The sequence below is a fragment of the Brassica napus genome, chromosome C4 (assembly GCF_020379485.1).
Source record: "Brassica napus cultivar Da-Ae chromosome C4, Da-Ae, whole genome shotgun sequence".
Classification (NCBI taxonomy): Eukaryota; Viridiplantae; Streptophyta; class Magnoliopsida; order Brassicales; family Brassicaceae; genus Brassica; species Brassica napus.
Window position 1 is genome coordinate 16,974,251 of NC_063447.1, and position 23,325 is coordinate 16,997,575.

Below are 23,325 nucleotides of genomic sequence, written 5' to 3' on the forward strand. Positions count from 1 at the left end.
GCTGGTGGTAGGAAGAGACTCAGGAATATGAGACCTACCTATAGGGATACGTTTCTCGGTACGTAAGATTCATCAGCTTCAACCTCCGGTACTATTAACCGCAACCCCCACTCCAGAAGAGCAGGCGGAGATAGAGCGACGGGCCGAGCATCACACTTCCGAGCTCTTCGACCTAACATTTAGGAATTTTTTTCGGTTTGTATTTTGGATATAAAAAAAATTTAAAAATTTCAATATAACTTTTAATTTTTTTTTTAAATCATAAATTACGAGTAACGATGTTAATTGGTCGTAAATATTACGACCAATTTACATCGACTGTCGATGTTAAATAGTAGATGCAAATTGGTTGTAATATTTATGACTAGTTAACATTGTTTTCACAACTACTATTTAGATTACGGCAAAAGACGTACACTTATGTCCGGTTTACAACGAATTCAGTTCGTTGTAAAAATTACGACGATTTATCCGTTATGACGAGCTACTAACGACAAATCGTGTTTTGTCGTTAGTTCATCGTAAAAGGTAAGTAGCGACCAAAACTGTGGTCGTTATGGACGTGTTTTCTTGTAGTGTTTTTGGAATATTAAATTATTTAATTGATTAATAAGGTATGTGAGTAATAACAAATCTGATGAGTTACTCTAGTTATTTCTTATAAATCATAGGTTAGCATAGGTAATTTTTTCTTATAATTATTACTCTATATGTTTCAAATTAGATGTCATCTGAGGTTATTGCATACTAGTTTTTTTTCTTAAAAGGGTTAAATGTTCAATTTTATCCTTATTTGACTATTAAAATATGTATCATTTATTGTTGTTATTAATTTAATTAGGAGTAAAAAAGATAAATCAGTAGAGAAATTGCATTGGAACCATAAGAGGATAATTATTTAAAAACAAAAATTTCAGCCTACAACGACAATTAATTTGAAACGGAGGAAATAATATTGATGTTGACTTATGACATAATTTCAGTAACATTTTGGTTGTTTACTAGTTTATTAAGAAACTAATATTTCTAATTTGAATGACAAATCCTTTTCTCCTACAAACTATCATGTAGCACTATAGAGGACCATTCAATTTGGTATTTATAATTTGAATTTTGGGTTTTATGATGATATATAAATAGGCTTCATTCGTTATAACTTATGTTTTTAATTCATTTTGTTTGGTTGGTTTTGAATAGTCTTTTCAGTAGTGTTATTAATGTAACATTTTTAAACATAAACGAAAACAGGATCTTAATCCGTGCAACCGCGAGGGTGTTATTTTCAGTTTTATATACATATATATTTATTTTAGATCATTAGTGGTATACATTTTTAATATTTAATCATATATTTAAATATTTATATAAATGTTAATAATTTATAATTTACATGTTGTAAATAATCAATTGTATAAATTCGTCACATGTATTTGTTGCTTCTTATTATATATTTATCTTATTGTATTTACACTTAGTTATTAAACAAATTAATATGCGCATGAAAAATTATATTTAAAAACTATTTTGTATTTAAATTATGTTAAATTTTTACCCGTCCTTCAAAACTGGATTTCATTTTAGTAATATTTTTTATGTTTAGTCATTTTACATAATATATTATTGTATATACAAAAGTCTAAGATATGTTAATTTGTATACTTGTATTGTAGTCTACTACTGTTAGGCCGTTAAGTCATTATATTATATTTTTACGATAAATATTTTATATTTTTGAAAATACAATTTATATATCTATCAATTTAATATAATTTTATCATGTGTAGTTCAATATAATATTTTTTTAATAAGATTAATTATGATTATAAAATAGATAAAAGTAGTATATAGTTTTTATTTTTAATTTTATAAACAATAACTGTATATACATTAATTCATAATAATAGTTCATTTCTAATTACGAAATTAGTGAAAATATTTACATAAACATTTTGAAAATTATGATATTGTTAAAATATTTAGATCAACATAATAATTTTCTTTTAATATGATTAATTTTAATCATATAATAGATAAAATAGGATAAAATATTTATTTTTCATTTTATAAAGGATAACTCAATATATTAATGTATAATAATATTTCAAGACTAATTACGAGTAAATAATTAAACATTTAGTTTTTGTTTAATTTTTAAAATAAACTATATAGTTAATTTGTTTTCATTGGTTTAAGGTAGTAAAAGTTAATCATTGTTAGATAATATGATTTTTATTATTTAAAAAAAAATATTTATAATTTTAAAAGTTAACATCGACAAATATTTAAATAATTAACATATGGAGTTATAGTATTACAACATTAAAATATATATATTTATAAATCCAATGAATCATCTATTGTTTAAATCTAATTATTGATAGCCCAATAAAAATTTCTAGTAGGTCCAAAATTTAAATGATAAGATTAGAAATTAAATGTAACATGATTTTCTAGGAATAGGTGTATTAAGTCCATTTTTTAAAAAAAATCACACATGAATCAAAGTTGTGGCTTATGTTTTAATATATAAGATATTTTATATTTTTGAAAATACAATTTATAAATCTATCAATTTAATATAATTTTATCATATGTAGTTCAATATAATATTTTTTTAACATAATTGATTACGATTATAAAATAGATAAAAGTAGGATATAACTTTAATTCCAAATAACATTCGAAGGAGTTACACGTAAATAAGAATGGTGACTCTGATGCTGAAGATCGGGTGAAAAAGTGTGTTTCAAAATTAGACAATGTTTTGCTGATGACTCTCATTCCCCATATTCTGTATCCCTATAATGACAGTAAGGTAAAAAAAATTGTCATTAACCAAAATTAGACAATGCGATGGGAGATTATATGATGACTAATTATTAGGCTTTAAATTAACAATTCATAATGGTTAAATAAAGATTTAACGACATTGTTTTACACTAATAGACAATTACTAGAGATTAAAACATTGATATACAATTACTTTGGAGGTTTTTAATAACTCGGAGTTTTAACCATAAATTCAATACCATAAGTACACAACAAATTACTAAAGATCGAGATCGAATCCACAGATACCACAAATCCACTTTGATTCTTAAGTTTGTTTGTTTTATTGTTTTCGTAAGCAATTGATATCAGGACATGAAAGTAATTCAACAATGTAAGACTATGAAACAAAACCGTTAAGCAACATGAAAATATTTATACTATTTTTACGTATGCGCAGAAAATCACATAACCGTAGACATTATTTGAAAAATAATTTGAGCTGTTTCATCACCACATTGATTTTTTTAAAAATGATAACATGACGTACTAATAACGATGACATGGCTTGAAGTAAATTGTGTCATGTACATTTACATTTAATGTTGATTTATATTTTTGGTAAGTTTTTTTTGAATATAGTAATAACTTATAGATCATCATTAATATAACAAAAAAAATTAGAAATGTAATTTACAATTTTCAAAATATTATTTAATTATAATTTTGTAATTATATATTTTTTATCACTAAAACAATTCTTCAAAATTTTATGCATTTTTTTAAAAAAATTGTAATTTTCTAATTCTTATATTATTAGTTTCCTTTTAATATCATAAATATTAGAAATATTATTTAATTTTACCTTTTGATAATTATATACCTAAAAAAAGTTTCTCTTAATTTTCTAGAATTTGATTTAATATATTTCAACCCAAAAAATGGATAAAAATTATTTTCAAGATCATAATTTTAAATATATACATATATATTATTAAATATAAATTAAAATAAATAATTATTTATTTTAATTATTTATTTTATCTTAATTTTTAAATATAATTACATTAAATTTTAAAATTAAATATTGTAAGCAAATAATAAAATTAACAAAATTTTCTTTTTAAATATAATTTAAATTTTAAAACTTTTATTTCTGCATTTGATACAGGAAAACACCTAGTTATAAGTTAAATGTGATCAAAGGATATTTTAGAATTTAGGTGTTACATAAATGGAAAATTATGTGTGTAGCATGCTTTTCCCAAAGCGCAAGGCTATATTAATCCCATCTATCACGATCACTTTTGTCAATCTCTGCTCGCCCCCAACAATATTTTCTAAATCACCACAGACTCTGGTTATTTAGCCAATATTCAAAAAAAATCCAAAAAATCAAATCGAATATGAAAATCTGAATCGAATCCAATCCGAAAATTAAAACCAAAACAATCCAAAAATTGAATTTGAACAAAATCGAATCCAACATAAATAAACCAAAATCTGAACTTTAAGAATATCCGAACAGAAATAAATCATGTCTCCAAAGAACCGAAACTCGACCGAATCCGAACCAAAGTAGACATCCAAACACCCAGGCTTCTCACTTTTTACTTCCTTTAATAATCTTATTCGATTGCCCATAATATTGACAGTATTCTGTGTATTTGTGATTATTGTTGTTTGATTTTATACTGCCCCTCCAAGATAAGAGATTGTTAATAAACACTATGTGTGAATCTTTGAATAAACATCCAGAAATTCACAATAACCCAGTCTTTCTTCTCTGATGAATTATACTCACTACAAGAATTTTAAGAATAGCTACGTTGTCTTAGAAATTTCATTGTTATTTGGGTAGCTCTTTTTATTGTTGCAAAGCAAATGAGAGAGAAAAAACTTGACAGGATCCTAGATATCGAAGGCTAGAGGGTGAAACTTCAAAAATTGTAGGATCGAGTGACATTTGAAGGAGAATCATATTACATTATGGTCTATGGTTTGGAGTATGTACGGGCTTCAACCGGAATTTCTACTAAGAATCAACACATTGCAGAATATATAAGTAAGTAAGTTTTATGTTATTTTATTGTTACACGTCTGCCATCATCTCTCAAGGTCCATATAGAGGCTTTTGATCCTAGTTTTTTTCCAAGACCATTTTATACTGTATCTTTATATGGATAATGATTAAGGTCAACTAAATATATCAAAATACCTACTGGTTATAAAATAGAAGTCGTTGGTGGAATTATTATATATATAGTTATTAAGCTTTGACATTAGATCAACTTGGCAAGTTTTGCATTGTTTAAAAAATAGATAACATCAGATGCTATGATTTAATATTTAACCTTTTCACAAATTGTAATATAAAATGTATATGTTTTTTGTTAGAATTTTCCTCACCAACATATAGACGTATTTCTTAAAAAACAATTACGTATTTCTTTTGTATAGGAAAAACAGTATATAATTCTCTCATATACTTCACATACTATATCGCATCGAAAGTTTGTAAGACAACTTGAATATGGAATATCATCGCAAACTGTTGCTGGCGTGGAGCTTCGGGGCTTTTGCTATTATACATCTTGTTCAAGCGCAACCTGATCAACAAGGTAGTCTTCTAATATATGTTTAACATATTTTAGTTGCGTCATGTTCACTTTTTGACAAATAAATTAGGAAGGATAAGTAACTATCACTACAAGAAAACGTAGCAGTAACAACGGCGGTTTACGACGAAATTATTTCCTCGTAACTTTACATGGGCTTTACAACGCAATTACGACGAGACATTATTTCGTCGTAAACTCCATGGTAATTTACGACGAAAGGATTTCGTCGTAAAGTCAATGTAAGTTTACGACGAAAGTACGTGGAATGCGAAATAGTTGTAAACGTTACATCGACATTACAACGAATCATGTTACCGTTATATAAAGGTGAAAACGTGCATTCAATGTGCTTTAACTTACCTAAATTCGTTGTAAAGTCGTTGTAAATGTTCCATGTAAAATCCATGTAAAACTTTTCTTGTAAAATCATTGTTATATTTCTCTATATATATATGTCATTTCCCACAACTCTCTTCTTCACAACACACAACTCTCTTCCTCTCGAACCTGATGGCGTTTAGACTATGTTCCTCATTCAGCCACCAATTACTATTTCGAAGATGATGATAAGGAACATGAGTCATTCGTCTGTCTGCCAATTCAGTGGAGCGACAAGGAGAAGTGGACGGAAGTGCAGTTGGTTTATACTTGAAAGGAACCTCCAACCATCGTCAAAGGTTCCTCTCAAGTACAAACCAGCTGCACTTCCGTCCACTTTCTCCTTGTCATTCCACTGAATTGGCAGACAGACGAACGACACAGGTTCCTTATCGTCGTCTTAGAAATAGTAACTGGTGGCTTAACAACGCAATTACGACGAAACCAACGAAACCAAATTTCGTCGTAAACGCCATGTAATATTACGACGCAAGTACGTCGAAAAGTAAACTTTACATCGACATTACAACGAATCATGTTACCGTTATATTTAGGTGAAAACGTGTATTCAATGTGCTTTAACTTACCTAATTTCGTCGTAAATTCGTTGTAAATAATATGTTAAAACCATGTAAAATATTCCTTGTAAAATCGTTGTTATTTTTCAACTACCTAACTCGAAAATTTCTCTATATATATGTCATTTCCCACAACTCTCTTCCTCACAACACACAAACGGGAGAAAAAAAATCCGAAAAAAATCAGAAAAAAAAAGATTTGAAAAAAAAATCTAAGAAAAAATGGCCGGTGGCGGTAGTATTTACGAGTTACGGAGTTGGATTTATTTGCACAAAGATTCCGACGGGAGGGTGACAAACGCATTTCTGAGCGGGCTAGAGACATTCATGCACCAGGCGGGCTGTACACCGATCACACAGGAAAGCGGTAAGATGTTCTGCCCCTGTCGGAAATGCAAGAATTCAAAATTTGAACGTAGTGAAACTGTATGGAAGCATTTAGTAAACAGAGGATTTACACCACAGTACTACATTTGGTATCAACATGGAGAGGGTTATGGGGGAAATGAAGCTAGTAGTAGTAATAATAATTTTGAGGATGGTCATCATAGTGAAGAACCGAATCATTTGCATAATGGATATAATTATCATCAAGATCATGAGCAGATGGTAGATTATGATAGGGTTCAAGATATGATTAGTGATGCATTTTTAGAAACAACTACAACAATAGCTGATGGAACTGGAAATGTAGAAGAACCTAATTTGGATGCAAAAAGGTTTTATGAAATGCTAGATGCTGCAAATCAACCAATCTACACTGGTTGTAGAGAAGGTCTCTCTAAATTGTCTCTAGCAGCTAGGATGATGAATATTAAAACGGATCATAATTTACCTGAGAATTGCATGGATGCATGGGCGGAGTTGTTTAAAGAGTATTTGCCAGAAGACAACGTGTCTGCTGAATCTTATTATGAGATTCAGAAATTGGTTTATAGTCTTGGGTTGCCTTCGGAGATGATTGATGTTTGCATCGACAACTGCATGATCTACTGGAAAGAAGATGACAAGTTAGAAGAGTGTCGATTCTGCAAAAAACCACGATTCAAACCGCAAGGCCGTGGGAGGAATAGGGTACCGTACCAAAGGATGTGGTACCTACCAATTACAGACAGATTGAAAAGATTATATCAATCTGAGAGGACTGCTGCATCGATGAGGTGGCATGCGGAACATGTCCAGAGAGATGGTGAGGTTGCACATCCATCAGACGCAAGAGCGTGGAAACATTTCAACAAGGTACACGCAGATTTTGCTACAAATATTCAGAATGTCTATCTTGGGTTATGCACCGATGGATTTTCTCCATTTGGAATGTCTGGTAGACAATATTCTTTGTGGCCAGTCATTCTTACGCCGTACAATTTACCGCCGGATATGTGCATGGAACAAGAATTTCTATTTTTGACCATATTAATCCCTGGGCCGAAGCATCCAAAACGGTCTCTTGATGTTTTTCTTCAACCGTTGATAGAAGAGCTAAAGCAATTGTGGTCAGAAGGGGTGTGGACGTACGATTGTTCCTTGAAAAACAATTTTACGATGCGAGCAGTTCTGCTGTGGACGATAAGTGATTTCCCTGCTTATGGGATGTTGTCTGGCTGGACAACACATGGAAGATTATCTTGTCCATATTGTCTTGGATCGACGGATGCTTTTCAACTGAAGAATGGTAGGAAGAGTTGTTGGTTTGACTGTCATCGTCGCTTTCTTCCACTTGCCCATCCGTACAGAAGAAATAAGACATTGTTTCGGCACAAAAAAATTGTCAGAGACGGTCCTCCTCCATATCTCACCGGCCAGCAGATCGAAGCAGACATTGATTATTACGGAGCTCAGGAAACAGTTAAAGTTGGAGGAAATTGGCATGTTCCTGGAAATATGCCTGATGGATATGGTGTGTCTCACAATTGGCATAAGAAGAGTATATTTTGGGAGCTACCCTATTGGAAGGATCTTCTCTTACGCCACAATCTGGATGTCATGCATATTGAGAAGAACTTTTTTGAGAACATCATGAATACATTACTTAACGTCCCTGGGAAGACAAAAGATAACAAAAAGTCAAGGATGGACTTACCTGATATTTGCTCAAGAAGTGAGTTACATATCAAGAGCAATGGAAACGTTCCTGTTCCCATCTTCCGGTTGTCATCAGAAGCCAAAACAACCTTGTTTGACTGGGTTGCATCAGAAGTTAAGTTTCCTGATGGTTATGTTTCAAATCTGTCAAAATGTGTTGAACGAGGTCAAAAGTTCTCCGGAATGAAGAGTCATGATTGTCATGTGTTTATGCAACGACTTCTTCCATTTGCTTTTGCCGAGCTCCTTCCAGCAAATGTCCATGAAGCACTTGCAGGTAATTATAAAACGTTAATATATATACATATGTTATGAAATGTTATTAATTTGATTACTTTTGCAATATACAGCCATCGGCGCTTTTTTCAGAGATCTCAGCACACGTACGTTCAAGGAAGAAGTCATCGAACAACTTCATCATAACATTCCGATCATATTGTGCAACCTGGAGAAGATATTTCCTCCTTCATTTTTTGACGTCATGGAGCATCTAGTTGTCCACCTACCATATGAAGTATTGCTTCGTGGACCTGTTCACAACGGATGGATGTATCCGTATGAGCGACAGATGAAACATTTGAAGGGGAAAGCAAGAAATCTTGCAAAGGTGGAAGGTTCAATAGTTGCGGGAAGTTTGACAGCCGAAACATCTAACTTCACATCATACTACTTTGCTCCAACTGTTCGTACGAGGAAAAGAGTTCCTAGAAGATATGATGATGGTGGAGTACCGACATCATATCCAATTGATGGTGTTCCTGACATTTTCTGCGAAATTGCAAGGTTTGGTGGTAAAACGAAAGAAGAATATGGTCATTGTACAAAATCACAAGAAGTCTATATATAGACTATAGACCGCAGAGATTTGGTTTACTGATTACGCGTTTACACACACACCAATTAACCTAATGTGCCAACAATACCACAATCGAATGGTATGTCATTGTAGCATTTTATGATCGAATCCACAAGGAACTAGTGACCTATAACACCAAGAATACACAAGCTTTCCTAATCTAAGCAAACAAGAAGATGGATGATTTGTAACAAGCTAATATCCTATAAATATAAACAAGGTGATCTCAAATCCAATCAAAAAATAAGTGCAAGAACTTTCAAATACTAAGGATGGATTCATGGGTAAGGATAATTGATATAAAGTGATCAAGTTTCAATCTAAAGGTATCAAATTTCAATCAATCTATTTACCTTAGGCCTAGACACAATAATAAACAAACTCTATCCCTAGATGAATGCTCATTTACCTAGATAACTCAAGCATCAAATTCCTTTGGTTGAATGTTATCTAAGTAATCATTAATCTCAAGTCTACTAGCCATCTTAACACCTTTAACAACAAATTCCTTTGGTAAAGAATGTTAAAAGCTTAGGAGAGTTGGTTCAGGCATTTCATCAAACACCTTCCGGGTATGAAATGCTTAGAGCTCAACTTTAGAGAGGCCAACTCTAGAGTTGCATTAAAAGCACTCTACTAGCAAGGAACAAGATGGATCTATACTAAAACACCTTAGATCTAGCTTAATCACCCTAATCTACCTTAACCCATGAATCCAAAATATGTCTACTCAATAATCTTCATGAGAAACCTTAAACCCATGTAAGGATCAAGGCTAATCATGTTAATGAGCAAGAGAAACACAATTATAAGATAAAGTACTTCCTTAGATTATAGAAAGATTCAAGCTTTTACAAGTTTAGACAAAGTCTTAAGAGAAAAATGAGATCAAAATTAGGTTTTTAGGTCTAAATCTATTTATAGAGAGGCAAAACTCGAACTGGTTTAATTGAATTAAACCGGGTCAAACCGGAATAAACCGGTCAACATCTCAAAATCGCATCCACAGCGGCCATCGCATCCCGCTCCACCAAGTCGATATTGGACAGGGACATGGGCCTTTCCCAGCGGGTTCATCATCCCGTTTCACTAAGCCGCTGCCATCAAGCTCGACATGTTGACGAGCGGTGTCTCTTACCCGTTACCACAAGCCGCGTCAATGTCCGTATCAATTCCCAGCAGTGACCTTCGACTGCTGCATCAAACCCGCTTTGATTCTTGGAATCGAGCTCCACTTCTTCTTCTCAAGCCGTGACCTCCACCATAATCATCAGCCACGACTAAGCTCCTCACCGTGGCCTTCACTCGAGACTGTTCTTCTCCGACTAGAAGCGCCACCGCGAAGCTCCGGAACCAGACTCGTCAATTTGCTCCAGTGAGTCTCGTCGTCGTCGCGTCAAGCCTCGGGGTCGTCGCGTCAAGCCTCGCCGTCGTCGCGTCAAGCCTCGCCGTCGTTCGCGTTGAAACCATCTAAGAAAAAGCTTCGATCCTCTCCAATGGTGAAGTTATAAGTATTTGCAAGACAGGTCCCTGAACTTCTGGTTCTTTACAAAATGGCCCCTATCTTTAGAATTTGCAGACACACCCTCTAAATTCAACCCCAATCTTTCATCTGTACGATTTAGCCCTCGTATAATTGCAAGATGGTCCCTTGGTTTCGGATTTCTTTCAAATTGGCCACAAACTCCATAACTTGCAAGAACAACCTTGTGATTTCGCCCCAAACTTCTCAAGTGTGCACTTTAGCCCCTATTTATGCAATTATGCATGTAAATGCAATATTAAGACCTAAATGCAATATAGAATGATTAAAATGAACTAAATAAGATGCTAAATACTATTAAGATCATGAGTTATCAACTCCCCCAAACTAGAATTTTACTTGTCCACAAGTAAACTTTAAAAATGGAAAATAGAGATGTTTGAAAATGGAAGTTTATAACCAAAACACTTTCTAGCCTTCAACTTAACATCCTAAGAGAAACGTAGTAAATAGCATGAACAACTTTCTTAATACACTCTAGCTTCTCAAGGCCTATCAACACTTTTATGCCTCTACACAAGTTGCAATGCTCATCAATCAACAAGTGTTTCAACCAACTCTCACATTCAATTAAACAAGCATACAAAGTGAGTTCTTGCAAATGGGCACATGATCTCAATCATTTGGCTTTGTGAGTGAAAATGGTCTAATGTGAAGCAAGGGTTTTCAAATGCATCTTTTATGGTGACTCACACTCAAGAATAGGAGCAAGAACATTATGCAAAATTTATCTAAGAAAAGGAGCAATTCATGCATACAATGACTTGTTCTCATCATTCTACCCCTTTCCTAAATGATTTCAAGCTCTACCCTTCTTCTTTTCATCATCCCAAAACCCAAAGATAGACTCACTTTCATCTCTCACCCAATGAACACATTATCATTTCTTATTCTAGCCAGAGAGTTTTTTTTTTTTTTTTTTCTATTCACTCAGCTTTTTTTTTTTTTTTTTTTATTCTAAAGGAGATTCTATTTATAAACACAAGAGCTTCTTTTTTTTTTTTTTTTTTTTGGTTCATTTCTTTTCACTTTCACTCACATCCCTATCCCAAGATCAAAAGAATTTAAGCTCACAAACCCAACAACCATCCTAGAGGCTAGCCTAAATGAGGTCCTAATGCTAGCCAAAGATGAGAACAACTCATTGTCGCTCCTAATACTCTCAAAATTTTGCACATGACATACTCTCCTAATGGGTATGAAGTGTCATTTGGGTTAACAAAGATGGGTACAAAGGGAAAAAGATAACCCAAATGTGTATGAGATCCATGATCAAGTATGCAAATGCCCATATGCAAGAGAGATTAAGTTCATTTAAGCCAAGTTCAGATTGGAGTTGGTTTCAAGAACAATGTCAATCATCAAGCAAACAACATGTTTCAAGAAGAGTTTTCAAGGCTCGAAGCTTACAAGCTTTTTAAGAAATGCTTAAGCTACTTGATATGTTTAGCTAGGATGTCAAATTGAGTTCTAGACATGTGTTCTTTACAAGGTTTCTCCCAATGCATGAATGCAATCTAAATGCTTCTAGACTCAATCCTAAAGATGAAAATGGATCAAGTGAAACTGCATGAAGATTTTCAAAAAAAAAATCAATTTTTTATGGATTTTCTATGCAAATAAGTATTCACAATGCAATGCATGAGACTCATGGCAAGTAAACAAAACAGAAAATGATGTGAGATAGTAGACTCTCCCCCAAACTTACTTCACACAGTCCCTTGTGTGAGAGTAAGCTCAAAAAAGAAATCCAAAGGAAAGAAATAAACATGAAAACTAAATATGTACAAGGTTGGAGTGACACTTACTTGAAGTTATTGGTTGAATTGGGTGGTAGAGGACCCTTGGCCTCAGATTTATTTCACTTGCAGACATGGGCTGAAGCGGAGAAGGCAAGTGTCTAGAGTCACAATGCTTCACATCAGCCATGGTAAGTAAGACTTGACCTAAAAAACCTCAACCATGCTTATTAAATAACCTAAAAAGAAAAGATAAAAAAAAAAATATATATATATATATATATATATATATATATACAATGGATAAACATGAGATTTCCTCCCAAGTGAGCTTGTTTTAAGTCTCTAGCTTGAGTTTGTGTGCTTGTTAATCATAGGTATCAAAAGGTTGAGCCAATGCACCTTTGGTCCTTCTCCTACAAGAACAAGGAACCAAGTATGCAAAGGAGCACACTACTATCCATAGAAAATAGACAGATTTTTACTCAAAGATCTTCATTAAAGATGTGACATGAATTATGAAATGCTCCTTGAGATTCAGATGGTCATGAGACTCAAATGCATATGGTGGAAACACACAGTCAACTACAGGCTCAAACAAGGGTTTAACAAAGTAGTCAACTTTATCTCTATCAATCAAGTAATACACAATGCTCACATTCTCATGATAATTTTTGACAAGGGAGTTTTCTATCCTAAGCAAGAGCATATCCACATCAAGTTCATCCCCTAAATCAGCAAGTTCAAGAAGAGGTCTAGGTTCATTAAGCATCAAAAACTCATACTCAAGATCAATCGAAGCACAAAGATAGTTCTTGTCAAAACAAACTTCAATATGATCTCTAGCAAGCTTTTCTATTCTCAACTCATCTAGCTTCCTAGTTTCACATATTAGATCAAGACATTCATTTATGAGCACAAGAGAATCAAGATCATGGGCAATATTCTCACCACAAGGCAAGCAAAGTTCCTCAAGTTGAAGTTCTAGAGTGGAAATTCTTGTACCTTCCAGCTGGGGTGGTGGAACCCAATACATTACCTCTTTAAGGTCATAAGCAACATTGAACTCATACTGTGTAACCTCCCTTCCTTCAAGCTCTGCTTGATCCCTAATAAGCTCCACCCGGATCCTTCGTGCTAGGGATATCTTTGCTGACCCCGGGTACTTCTTCTGAAGCTCATTTAACGTCACAAGCTGTGCTGGTGTGAGTATACTTGCATCAAAGGGTGGTGGCTCCACATACACATATGGCTCATCTTCGATGTGATCTTCCTCTTCTTGTGGCTTCTCAAAACAGCTTGAAGCCATCACTCAAGAACAAAAGCTAGAAGTAAAGGTTAGTAACTATACAAAAGAAAAACAAAGCAAGAAAACAAAGCTTAATCTCAAGAAAGATTGAAATCCTAATGACAAATCTACTAGTTCCCCGGCAACGGCGCCAAATTGATTACGCGTTTACACACACACCAATTAACCTAATGTGCCAACAATACCACAATCGAATGGTATGTCATTGTAGCATTTTAGGATCGAATCCACAAGGAACTAGTGACCTATAACACCAAGAATACACAAGCTTTCCTAATCTAAGCAAACAAGAAGATGGATGATTTGTAACAAGCTAATATCCTATAAATATAAACAAGGTGATCTCAAATCCAATCAAGAAATAAGTGCAAGAACTTTCAAATACTAAGGATGGATTCATGGGTAAGGATAATTGATATAAAGTGATCAAGTTTCAATCTAAAGGTATCAAATTTCAATCAATCTATTTACCTTAGGCCTAGACACAATAATAAACAAACTCTATCCCTAGATGAATGCTCATTTACCTAGATAACTCAAGCATCAAATTCCTTTGGTTGAATGTTATCTAAGTAATCATTAACCTCAAGTCTACTAGCCATCTTAACACCTTTAACAACAAATTCCTTTGGTAAAGAATGTTAAAAGCTTAGGAGAGTTGGTTCAGGTATTTCATCAAACACCTTCCGGGTATGAAATGCCTAGAGCTCAACTTTAGAGAGGCCAACTCTAGAGTTGCATTAAAAGCACTCTACTAGCAAGGAACAAGATGGATCTATACTAAAACACCTTAGATCTAGCTTAATCACCCTAATCTACCTTAACCCATGAATCCAAAATATGTCTACTCAATAATCTTCATGAGAAACCTTAAACCCATGTAAGGATCAAGGCTAATCATGTTAATGAGCAAGAGAAACACAATTATAAGATAAAGTACTTCCTTAGATTATAGAAAGATTCAAGCTTTTACAAGTTTAGACAAAGTCTTAAGAGAAAAATGAGATCAAAATTAGGTTTTTAGGTCTAAATCTATTTATAGAGAGGCAAAACTCGAACTGGTTTAATTGAATTAAACCGGGTCAAACCGGAATAAACCGGTCAACATCTCAAAATCGCATCCACAGCGGCCATCGCATCCCGCTCCACCAAGTCGGTATTGGACAGGGACATGGGCCTTTCCCAGCGGGTTCATCATCCCGTTTCACTAAGCCGCTGCCATCAAGCTCGACATGTTGACGAGCGGTGTCTCTTACCCGTTACCACAAGCCGCGTCAATGTCTGTATCAATTCCCAGCAGTGACCTTCGACTGCTGCATCAAACCCGCTTTGATTCTTGGAATCGAGCTCCACTTCTTCTTCTCAAGCCGTGACCTCCACCATAATCATCAGCCACGACTAAGCTCCTCACCGCGGCCTTCACTCGAGACTGTTCTTCTCCGACCAGAAGCGCCACCGCGAAGCTCCGGAACCAGACTCGTCAATTTGCTCCGGTGAGTCTCGTCGTCGTCGCGTCAAGCCTCGCCGTCGTTCGCGTTGAAACCATCTAAGAAAAAGCTTCGATCCTCTCCAATGGTGAAGTTATAAGTATTTGCAAGACAGGTCCCTGAACTTCTGGTTCTTTACAAAATGGCCCCTATCTTTAGAATTTGCAGACACACCCTCTAAATTCAACCCCAATCTTTCATCTGTGCGATTTAGCCCTCGTATAATTGCAAGATGGTCCCTTGGTTTCGGATTTCTTTCAAATTGGCCACAAACTCCATAACTTGCAAGAACAACCTTGTGATTTCGCCCCAAACTTCTCAAGTGTGCACTTTAACCCCTATTTATGCAATTATGCATGTAAATGCAATATTAAGACCTAAATGCAATATAGAATGATTAAAATGAACTAAATAAGATGCTAAATACTATTAAGATCATGAGTTATCATTTACAATCGGAACTTATGTTCTTTTCACTATTTTCTTATTGTTTTCCTTGAAAAGATATATTTTTGAAAATAACAAAAACATTATTTGCACTAAAATTTTGTGATTCGCCAGGATTTATCAGTTTGGACTGTGGTTTATCCCCTAGTGAGTCTCCTTATACCGACCCTGTAACCGGATTAATATTCTTATCTGATGCCGACTTCATTCAAAGCGGTAAGCGCGGTGAAGTTGGGGATGATGAGAGCTATACCTACAAGCAGTTCAAGGATCTGAGATATTTTCCAGATGGAGTCCGAAACTGTTATAATCTGACAGTAAACAAGGGAATCAGCTATCTAATTAGGGCTGGGTTCTCATATGGAAATTATGATGGCCTTAATATATCTCCTAGATTTCATATGCACATAGGGCCAAATATGTGGACTTCAGTGGTTGTGGGATCCGAAAGTTATCGTGAAATCATATACATGTCAAAGTCAAACTTATTGCAGATTTGTCTTGTCAAGACGGGAGAAACTATACCAATAATATCAACCTTGGAACTACGACCATTAAGAAATGACTCTTACATGACGCAATTCGGTCCCTTGGACCTAATTTTTAGGCGGACATATACAAGCGATACTTTCGGTTATATACGGTATGTAATGTCAGCTTCAGCCATTCTATATCCCAAGAATATTACTGACAGTTTGTATTTATGATATGCTTTTTATTTGTTCATCATGAGTAAGCTATTTAATTTGCATGGGTAAACCGTTTTCCAGATATCCCGATGATGTCCTTGATCGCATATGGGATCGGTATAAGTGGTTCGAAACAGATGTAAAGACAACTCTCAACGTAACATCCTTTAATCCTTTTGCAGTACCAGATGCTGTAAGTAGGTCTGGAATTACTCCTAGGAATTCGAGCAGCCCACTATTCTTTTACGCGCACTACAAGAAACAAGTGAACTAGCCAATGATTTATTTATAGCTAGAATAAAAAATCTGTCGCTAAAATGTAGTAGGCGACAGATGGCGACGGATGAAAGTCCTGGCCTCAGCACCGACGCTAATTACAATCTGTCGCCAATTTGTAGCCAGTTCGCAACGGATTTGCGAAAGCACAAGCCGTAGCTGATAGCGACGACATAGCTACTACAATTTCCGTTGCTCATTAGCAACACTTTTAGCGAGGGATTTTGCGTGGCTAAGTATAGCTACAGATTTTAACTACGATCTATGCTTAGCAATTTTGTAGCTAATGTAGCTACAGATTCAGCTACAAATGCTGTGCCTAAAATGTTGTATTCGAGTATAGCAATGGCCATAGTTTTATCTAGTGTCGTGGCAAAAGAATTGTTAATACATGAACATTTTAGCAACAGAAAAAACAACAAATCAAATGACCAAATATTTAAGATTAGCATAACAATATCATAGTGTCATTACACCATATAGGACTAATCAAATGTTTACAAAAAAACTTAAGAACAAAAGCAAATAAAAACGAAACAGAAACAAAATTATTGAACATCTACCGTGTAAAATGCCTATCTCGCATAGAAGGTGTGACTGATGTTTGTGAGTTGGAGCTTTGGCTGTCATCCTCATCATGATCAGTGTTGGAGAAGTGTTGTGAAACAACAATGAACTCAACTGCTGCTTCAGTGATCTTCTGTGTTAGTTTGTCTGCAATAAGAGAAGAGAGACAAACCCACAATTAGCCTTCTGATTCTGCAATAAGAGAAGAGAAAAAACTACAATTAGATACGGTGTTTGAAAGAGAATCATATGCTGTCAAACAGAGAGTAGATTGAGAGAGTACCCGTGAAGTCAAGGATGCGTGTCATGACTGGTATGGAGAACCCTGATGAAAAAGTATTGGACTTGTCTGTGACTCTCTGGATGCCTTATATGCCAGTGATATAGCTGTGGAACAGCTTGTCCTGAGTCACTCAGAAAAACCTGACTTCTTTCTTTGCTTCTAACTCAAGAAGCATAGCTCCCTAGAACCTGACTCCTTTATTTTATTTAGTCCAGAGAGTCTTCTATAGAGAGCATTGACAGAGGTTCACGATCTGCAAAAAAAGGGGCAAATTATCAATAACTGCCTACTAAGGTGTTTGAAATCAGATAGAAAACAAGGGGCACAAGATAAACAACTAAAAACATCTGGGTCAGAATTGAAGCCATTTGAATCACTAACCGCAAGGGCAGCAAAGACAAGTATAATCCTTGGACTATGGTACCGGTTACTGTAAAACAAACTCAAAGGAAACTAACTGTTACTCTTATAGATCAAAAATGTTAAGAGACTTTAGGATTTAATCTTATTAAAAATGTTCACAACTTACAAGGTGATACAAGGCGACTGAGAAGATGCTCATCGAGCTTTAAGGTGGAGGAAGGCAGCCACTATTTTCTGAAGCTCGAACCTTCTTTTAACTGAATATAAAGCACCTTGCTAATATATAAAATTGTCAAATTTCCAATCAAACACACTATAAGAATGATGTATACTTTTTTTTTTTGTAAAAAGCCATTCATACAATAATGTATACTTGGAGACTAAAACAAACTAAATATGAATCGTAGGAACACTTGATCTAAGAATTAAAAACCTTAGGGTGTGTACTTGTGAGCATCTTTGCCGAGATAACTGGGAGGCTTCTTCTTGCTTAGAGAAACGGTGCAGAGACGTCTAAGAGAAAAAGATAACAAACAAAATAATTTTAGATATACAGAGACGGAGGAGAGAAACCCAAAATCAAACTGAAACCCTAATCGAGACACATTGATACATAAACAGATAGTCTACAGAATCGAAACCCTATAACACAAACGGATAGTGAGGAAAAATTGAAACCCTAATCCAAAACCCCAAATCAAAACCCTTACCTTAACTAATAGAAGAAAGAGGGGTATGCAAAACGTACCCGGGAGATTCAACTTCGGTGGCCATGGACGACGACGATTATAGGTTTGTCCGGTGTGAGCCATGAAGAAAGTACCAGATAACATGACAGAGGCGAGATAGAGAAGAAGACTGTGAGTTTCGAGAGTTTGGTCTTCTTCTTCTTTTTTTTTTATGTCGTAACACTTAAGCGGTAACAAGTTTTTGGAGCTAACCCCGAAAATACTTGGAAGGAAATTATTGGAGCCAAAAATACTTAAGAAGGAAATGTGTGGAGGGAAATCAAACTTTGTGATGTTAAACATTAAAAAAATATTTATAATAACCAAATTTATACATTTTTAATTGTCTAATATAATTTCTAACCAATTTAAATTTATTAACCAAATTTTTATATTTTTAACAACTTCTTAAATAACTCATTACCCTAAACCACAAGCCCTAAGTTCTAAACTCTATACCATAATCCCTAACAAAAATAATAACCAAATACTTTTATTTTTACATCACAAATTTATATACCTTTAAATAATGTAATATAAATTTCTAACCAATTATAATTTACTATGTTTTTGATAACTTTTTAACAGTAAGTCTTTTAACCCTAAACCCTAAACCACAATCCCTAAAATCAAACCCTATACTATAATTTATATCTCAAGTATCAACCAAACAAATAAGCACAAAAAGTAAAATGTTTCAAACATATAACACAATTACACAGTATCTTAATTCAAACATTACTAGTTTCAATCATACATCACAAATGCAAATTTCAAACATATAACACATACATATCAATTAGACACATAAATATTTATAATCATGACTATAAAACTTTTGGCGACAATTAATTCTTCGCTAATTAGTAGCTATTTAGTTAGCAAATGCCTATGGATCATATTCGTAGCTAGATAGCTATAGATCGCAACAAATTAGCTACAAACTTACCATTTTTATGTTTTGTCGCTATCCGTCGCAATTTTCATCGCTAATAATTATGGCTACGGAAATGTCTTCACCAGTCCTTTGCTATTTTTAATTATTCTTGTAGTGACGTCTCCGAAGGAAAAAAGTGGAAAAATTAATGTATACTTTCATTTTGCCGATATCCAAGTCTTAAAAGCAAATGATACTAGGGAATTTGACATTTTGTTGGATGGAACTGTTATACGCAAAGCTTATACTCCTAAAGTGTTACAATCGGAAACAATATACAACATATCGCCACAGAAATGCATAAACTCCTGCGACTTGGACCTCGTACAAACTCAAAGATCAACTCTTCCACCACTGATTAATGCTATTGAGACATTCGATGTTTTGGAATTTCCATATGCTGAGACGAATCAAAACGATGGTATGTCACTATCGATCCTCTATATAGAATGTCTAGCATGATTAAAAAAGTCAGTTATCGTGCATGCTAAATTTTGACTGGCTCTTTATGCTTCTATGTCAGTCACTGCTATGAAGAATATCGAAGCTATTTATGGATTAAACATGATAAGTTGGCAGGGAGATCCGTGCGTTCCTGAAGTTTTAAAATGGGAAGGTCTGAAGTGTAGCTACACTAATAACGCTGTAACTGGTAAATCAAGAAAGGAATACATGGAATAAAAAAGAATGGAATAAGATGAATGAAATGCAGTAGAAAAATGGAATGGATTCATTCCATTTGTTCCTTATCAAAATTGTTTTGGAATGTTTTGCTTTATATTTTTATTAGATTTTTTTGGAATTGATGGAATGAGCATTCCATTCCATTCATGTTAAATGGTAAAAAAATTTATGGAATTAATGGAATTGATCATTCCAAAGCATTTCATTCCAAATATGGTCAATCCAGTTGCAGCAGTCTATTTCTCCAAGAATTATTTCCTTGTAAGATCACTATATCATGCACTTTTTCATGTTAAAACTCAAGTCATTCAAGTATTCTACACTTAGTTATCATTTTAATTATCTAAACAGAGATTTATCATCACGAGGGTTGAAAGGGGTAATAACGCACGCCTGCCTTTCAAAATCTGACCGAGCTTCAAAAACCGTAAATCCCTACTTTTTTCTTAGTCATCTCTATATGTTACATCATCACTTATCATTAGAAACCATTAGAAAATATATAATTTACAAATAAAATAATAACGATTATCCTTTCTCGACGGACGAACGTCATTCAACCAATGGACAATCTATCCCGCCATGGAGAAAAATAGAAAAACATTTTGCTTACTTTTTGTTATAGCTTCCTTTGCTTTTCAAAATTTTTTTTTTTTTGAAAACGAATATAGTAGCTTTCTATATGCTAAGATGAATAGATTCGTGTTTTACTATCAATATGAGAAAACATGAAATAAGATGGCCACGTTTTTGCAACAAGAGTATGGCCATGATTTTCTTATAACTTAAGTAAGTGTTGTCATATTTATCTGTGACCATGACGTTGGATTTTTATCATTACATATATCTTAATTTCAAGGAAAAAAATGTATTCTCCACGTATAAACGAGAAAACGGACTTTTTATATTTTACAAACCCTAGGGATTTATCAAATAACAGTCTTACTGGAGGAGTGCCCGAATTTCTAGCTAACATGAAATCATTATCGATCATGTAAGCTGATTTTACACAAACATTGTTAGTCACTTATATTATACTTGATTCGGCTATTGTCAATGTAATGTTTACTAAACCTTGTCAGAAATTTAAATTGGAACGACCTTATGGATCCTCTTCCTAAAGTCTTTCATGATAGAGAAAAGAATGGACTTAAGCTAACGTAAGATTTTCAAATTTCTGTATTTTTTTTTAACAAATCCTCCACCAGTTTTGTTCACTTTATATCATGTTCGACAACATTTATGGTCTTAAGGATCAACGGAAACCCCAAGCTTTGTGCTGATGCGTCATGCAAAAAGAACAATCAAAAGTACGTTTTACCAGTTATTACATCGACAGCATCTGTGCTCGTCATTATAGCTGTGCTAATTCTCATTCTTGTTTTCAAAAAGAAAAAGTCAACGCAAGGTATGTAATTGACTATAGATGTATATATTCCTATTGTAACGTGCATGTGGTATACTAATGGAAACCAAATCTCATATATTTTTGTTGTCACACTTTATTCTTCCTCTACAGTTCAACACGAATTACCAAATGGAAGGTCCATAAATAGGCAGACCAAAAGGTTCACTTATTCAGAGGTAGTAGCCTTCACAGACAATTTTGAAAGAGTTCTTGGAGAAGGAGGGTTCGGAATAGTGCATCATGGTTCTTTGAATGGTACACAACCGATAGCTGTTAAACTACTTTCTCAATCATCAGTACAAGGCTATAAGGAATTCAAAGCAGAGGTATGTTAAGATTAATAAATACATAATGTATATATTGTAATATATCTAATTATCATGGCTTATAAATCTTCACTAAAAATGTACTGTATCTAAATAATGTTTTGGAATTGTTGGTCAGGTGGAACTTCTTTTGAGAGTTCACCATGTTAATTTGGTAAGTCTGGTAGGATATTGTGACGAAGAAGGGCACTTGGCTCTCATTTATGAGTATGCCCCCAATGGAGACTTAAAACAACATCTCTCTGGTATAAATTTGAGTACACCACAATTTTAAATAAGGTTACTTTCCATATTTAAATTTTCATGTCTTTAGTATATCATTCAAATGTTCTAATTTATAGGTGAACGTGGTGGCTCACCTCTAAAATGGTCAAGTCGACTAAAAATTGCCATCGAAACCGCACAAGGTTAGTTTGTTTTAAGTTGAGCACCCATCAATCACTTTACATTAACCATGTAACATGAACAAATTTTACTATTAATATAGGATTGGAGTATTTGCATACGGGTTGCAAGCCTCCAATGGTACATCGTGATGTCAAAACAACAAATATACTTTTGGATGAGCACTTCCACGCAAAGCTTGCAGATTTTGGTCTTTCGAGATCTTTTCCAATTGGAGGTGAAGCTCATGTGTCAACAGCAGTTGCTGGTACTCCTGGATATCTTGATCCCGAGTAAGTTTTATATCATCGCACTAATATCACCGATGTTTTTTTCTAACTTCACTTAACAAAGAAACTTTGCGTTTTGTCTTGTAGATATTATCGAACAAATAGGTTGAATGAGAAAAGTGATGTTTATAGTTTTGGTATTGTACTATTGGAGACTATCACAAGTCGACCTGTCATTCAACAAACCCGAGAAAGATCACATATAGCAGCATGGGTGGGATACATGCTTACGAAGGGAGATATTGAAAATGTTGTGGATCCAAGGCTCAATAGAGAGTATGAGCCCACTTCTGTCTGGAAGGCTCTTGAGATAGCAATTTCATGTGTGAATCCTTCTTCTGAAAAACGACCAAACATGTCTCAAGTTATTAATGAATTAAAGGAGTGTCTTACGTTAGAGAACTCAAGACAAGGAGGAAGACCTGAGCATGAGCTTTACCACTGAAGTTACCCCAAGTGCACGATAACTTATGCCAACAATCAGATAATCACTAAGCTTTGAAATTTTCTGAATTCATTTGTTTTGTTTTATTTTGTTGTTTGCGAACATTGATCATCTTGTTGACCATTATCAGTACAAC

The 23,325-nt window shown here is 34.2% G+C and overlaps 1 protein-coding gene and 1 long non-coding RNA gene across 10 annotated transcripts; one reads left to right on the forward strand and one right to left on the reverse strand.

The window, feature by feature from the left end:
- Positions 1 to 17,202: 17,202 nt before the first annotated feature.
- Positions 17,203 to 18,947, reverse strand: LOC106421977. 9 transcript variants are annotated; one of them, XR_001284298.3, is made up of 6 exons: positions 18,736 to 18,947; positions 18,421 to 18,500; positions 18,154 to 18,244; positions 18,006 to 18,054; positions 17,625 to 17,877; positions 17,203 to 17,533 (listed from the first exon to the last, which is right to left on the reverse strand). It is a non-coding gene; the product is annotated as an uncharacterized LOC106421977 (long non-coding RNA). The 9 variants fall into 9 exon arrangements; XR_007322356.1 differs by having other exon boundaries at positions 18,006 to 18,066; XR_001284297.3 differs by having other exon boundaries at positions 18,154 to 18,263.
- A 2,493-nt stretch (positions 18,948 to 21,440) lies between these two features.
- LOC106350669 (probable LRR receptor-like serine/threonine-protein kinase At2g28960) lies at positions 21,441 to 23,189 on the forward strand. Its single transcript, XM_048755543.1, has 7 exons — positions 21,441 to 21,496; positions 21,590 to 21,744; positions 21,856 to 22,070; positions 22,189 to 22,315; positions 22,412 to 22,477; positions 22,558 to 22,747; positions 22,832 to 23,189. Exons 1-7 carry the CDS (start codon positions 21,441 to 21,443, stop codon positions 23,187 to 23,189), a joined length of 1,167 nt encoding a protein of 388 aa, XP_048611500.1.
- Positions 23,190 to 23,325: the final 136 nt, after the last annotated feature.

Bases quoted from the DNA above. Each gene is read 5' to 3' on its own strand.
- LOC106350669 (XM_048755543.1), top strand. From the start codon at position 21,441: ATGGATCCTCTTCCTAAAGTCTTTCATGATAGAGAAAAGAATGGACTT. The intron at 22,071-22,188 runs GTATGTTAAGAT...ATTGTTGGTCAG, and splicing joins ATAAGGAATTCAAAGCAGAG to GTGGAACTTCTTTTGAGAGT. The intron at 22,478-22,557 runs GTTAGTTTGTTT...CTATTAATATAG, and splicing joins TGCCATCGAAACCGCACAAG to GATTGGAGTATTTGCATACG.